Below are 2,691 nucleotides of genomic sequence, written 5' to 3' on the forward strand. Positions count from 1 at the left end.
CCCCCCCCCCCCCCCGGCCTGTTGAATTCGCCGTGTCCGTGTGTCGGTGTGTCCGTGTGTCCGTACCCCTGTGTCCGTAAACAGCCGGTCCGGGGTGGGGCTGCCCGGTGATTTCCACGCCCCCCCACCATTAGCACGCCCCTTCCCCCCCCGGCGGCCGCCATCCCTACGCCGGCAAACACCGGAGGTAGGGGGGGTGGTCCCCAGGTTGAGACTCCTTCCCCCCCCCCCCAGCGGTTAAGCTCAGGGCCGTATTTACCTGCTCTGCTGAGGTTGGCAGCCGGGTTCTTCCCCGCGTTCTGCCCACGTCCCCCTGCCCGCATCCCCCCGAACTGCAGCGCTGTCCCCTGGTCCCTATTCCCTGGGGTCTGTCCCTGTGTCACCCCCCCCGCCCACCTCCCCGTGGGGTGAGCCCCATCTGATGGCACCCAATGCCCTCATCGCCTATGATCAAGGCACACTGGTTGTACTGGGCTGTACTGGTTCTCTCCTGGGAGAGCTGCCCCCCATGCCCTCAGTGCTCCCAATACTGGAGGAAGATCTATGAGGAGCTGGGGGGGGGGGGGGCTCATCCAGCTGCAGGGCTGCTGCTGACTCCCCTCCTGCCTCCCCCCCAGGCTCCAGCAATGCCTGTGAGAAGACATCCTTCGCCTTCCTGCGGCAGGAGCTGCCCGTGCGCCTCTCCAACATCATGAAGGAGATCAACCTGCTGCCCGACCGCGTGCTGCGCACCCCCTCCGTGCAGCTGGTGCAGAGCTGGTGAGCACAGAAGCATGGGGACATCGCCCCCATCGTCAGCTGCTGGGTGGCACCGGGACGGGTCCCACCGTTGGCACCTGCTGTGTGTCCCTATGGGTCCCACTGCAATCCCCCACAGGGGTCTGGTCCTACTGCCACCACCTGCTGGGTGTCCCCATGGGTCCCCCCATTGTCGTTTGCCCTATTCACCTATAGGTGCCACTGTTGTCGCCAGGAGGGGGCCCACCATTGCCACCTGCTGGATGCCCCTATGGGTCCCCCTACAGTCACCCAGAGAGGTCCTGCTGTCACTACCAGATGCCCCTGTGGGTCCGATTGCTGTCACCTGAACGGATCCGTTCCCACTGCCACCACATGTCCCTATAGGTCCTATCACTGTCATCTAGAGGAGTCCCACTATTGTCACCTATCTGCTAATGGATCCCACTGCTGTCACCCATAGGGGTCTGATCCTACTGCTACCATCTGCCAAGTGCCCCCTTGGGTTTCACTGTTGTCACCCAGAGGGATCCCACCATTGTCACCTGCTATATGCTCCTGTGGGTCCCACTGCTGTCACCCAGAGGGGTCCCATCATCAGCCAGGTGGCCCCATGTCACTACAGTCACCCAGAGGGATCTCACTGCCACCATATGCCTCTCACTGCTGTCACCCACAGGTGTCTGATCCCATGGCACCACCTGCTATATGGCCCCATGGGTCCTACTGCTGTCACCAGGGGGGGTCCCACCATTGTCACCTGCCACATGCCCCTGTGGGTCCCACCAAAGTCACCCAGAGGGGTCCCACTCCCACCACATGCCAGCCATCCCCATACGTCCCACTGCTGTCACTCAGAGAGTCTTACTGCCACCGCTTGCCATATATCCCTATAGTTCATATTGCTGTCACCAGGACGGGTCCACCGTTGTCCCCTGCCCTGTGCCCCTATGGATCCCACTGCTGTCACCCAGAGGGGTCAATCCCACTGCCACCACCTGCTAGGTGCCCCCATAGGTCCCTCTGCCATCACTTGCCTGCTGTCCCTGTGGGTCCCACCTCCATGGCCTACACAGATCTCACTGTGACTTCTGTCATTGCTGCCACCTCTGGTCCCCCCATCACCACTGCCAGCTGTCCTCCCCAGCAGGTCCATGGGGTGCTGGTGGGGGTCGGTGGCACAGGGACAGGACACAGACATCCCGCATAGCAGCACCCATCTCTTAGCCTGGGGTGACAGTGGCTGCACGGGGACACGCACAGGGATCCTCAACCGACGGTGCTGCCCCATCCTCCTGTCCCTGCTGTCCCCTCCCCCCCTTGGGGCGGGGGGGGGGGGGGCTTGGGGGGGGGGCTGGGGGCAGGTTCTGGGTGTCCCTTTAAGGGCAGTGCTGGCAGCCTGGCCATCTCCCAGCTCCCAGCCACCACGTGACGAGTTGTTTGTGTCCTCAGCTCTGTGCCAGCACTGCCAGTGGCACTGGGGGGGGGGGGGGGAGAGGGGGGGGCGTTGGGGGGTAGCAGGGCCTGGCAGTGCCCCTCTGTTCAAGCACACGTATGGGGGGTGGGCAAATCGCTGTGACCTCCTGGGGGAGGCTCTGTCTCTGCTGTCCCCATGGTTGCCATGCTGTGGGGTGGGGGCACGAGCACGCATCCCCCTCCCCATGAGCACAGGGTGGTTTAGTAAGGTGGGGTGCTGAGCCCCCGTCCCTTTGTCGGTGTCCCCTCCGTTTGGGGTGGCCGTGGGGTGACCATCTCCTCCCCCAGGTACGTGCAGAGCCTGCTGGACATCATGGAGTTCCTCGACAAGGATCCTGAAGACCAGACCACGCTGGGGCAGTGAGTGTGGGGTGACCCCCCCACCCCCCCCATAGCATCACCTCTGGCACCACAGCCCCATTTTGTATTCTCCTATGGGGAGAATACCACCTATGGGAACCCCCATCCCCCCCCCCC

The 2,691-nt window shown here is 63.6% G+C and overlaps 1 protein-coding gene across 1 annotated transcript; it reads left to right on the forward strand.

The window, feature by feature from the left end:
• Positions 1 to 589: 589 nt before the first annotated feature.
• Positions 590 to 2,586, forward strand: LOC122193660 (pyruvate dehydrogenase (acetyl-transferring) kinase isozyme 2, mitochondrial-like; the record flags this gene model as incomplete). The annotated part of the gene is made up of 2 exons (XM_042894523.1): positions 590 to 759; positions 2,503 to 2,586. Coding segments are annotated over 2 exons (246 nt in total), but the record flags the coding sequence as incomplete, so codon positions are not given.
• Positions 2,587 to 2,691: the final 105 nt, after the last annotated feature.

The sequence above is a fragment of the Lagopus leucura genome, unplaced genomic scaffold, assembly GCF_019238085.1.
Source record: "Lagopus leucura isolate 7727_CA_CO unplaced genomic scaffold, USGS_WTPT01 33382-0_obj-0_obj, whole genome shotgun sequence".
Classification (NCBI taxonomy): Eukaryota; Metazoa; Chordata; class Aves; order Galliformes; family Phasianidae; genus Lagopus; species Lagopus leucura.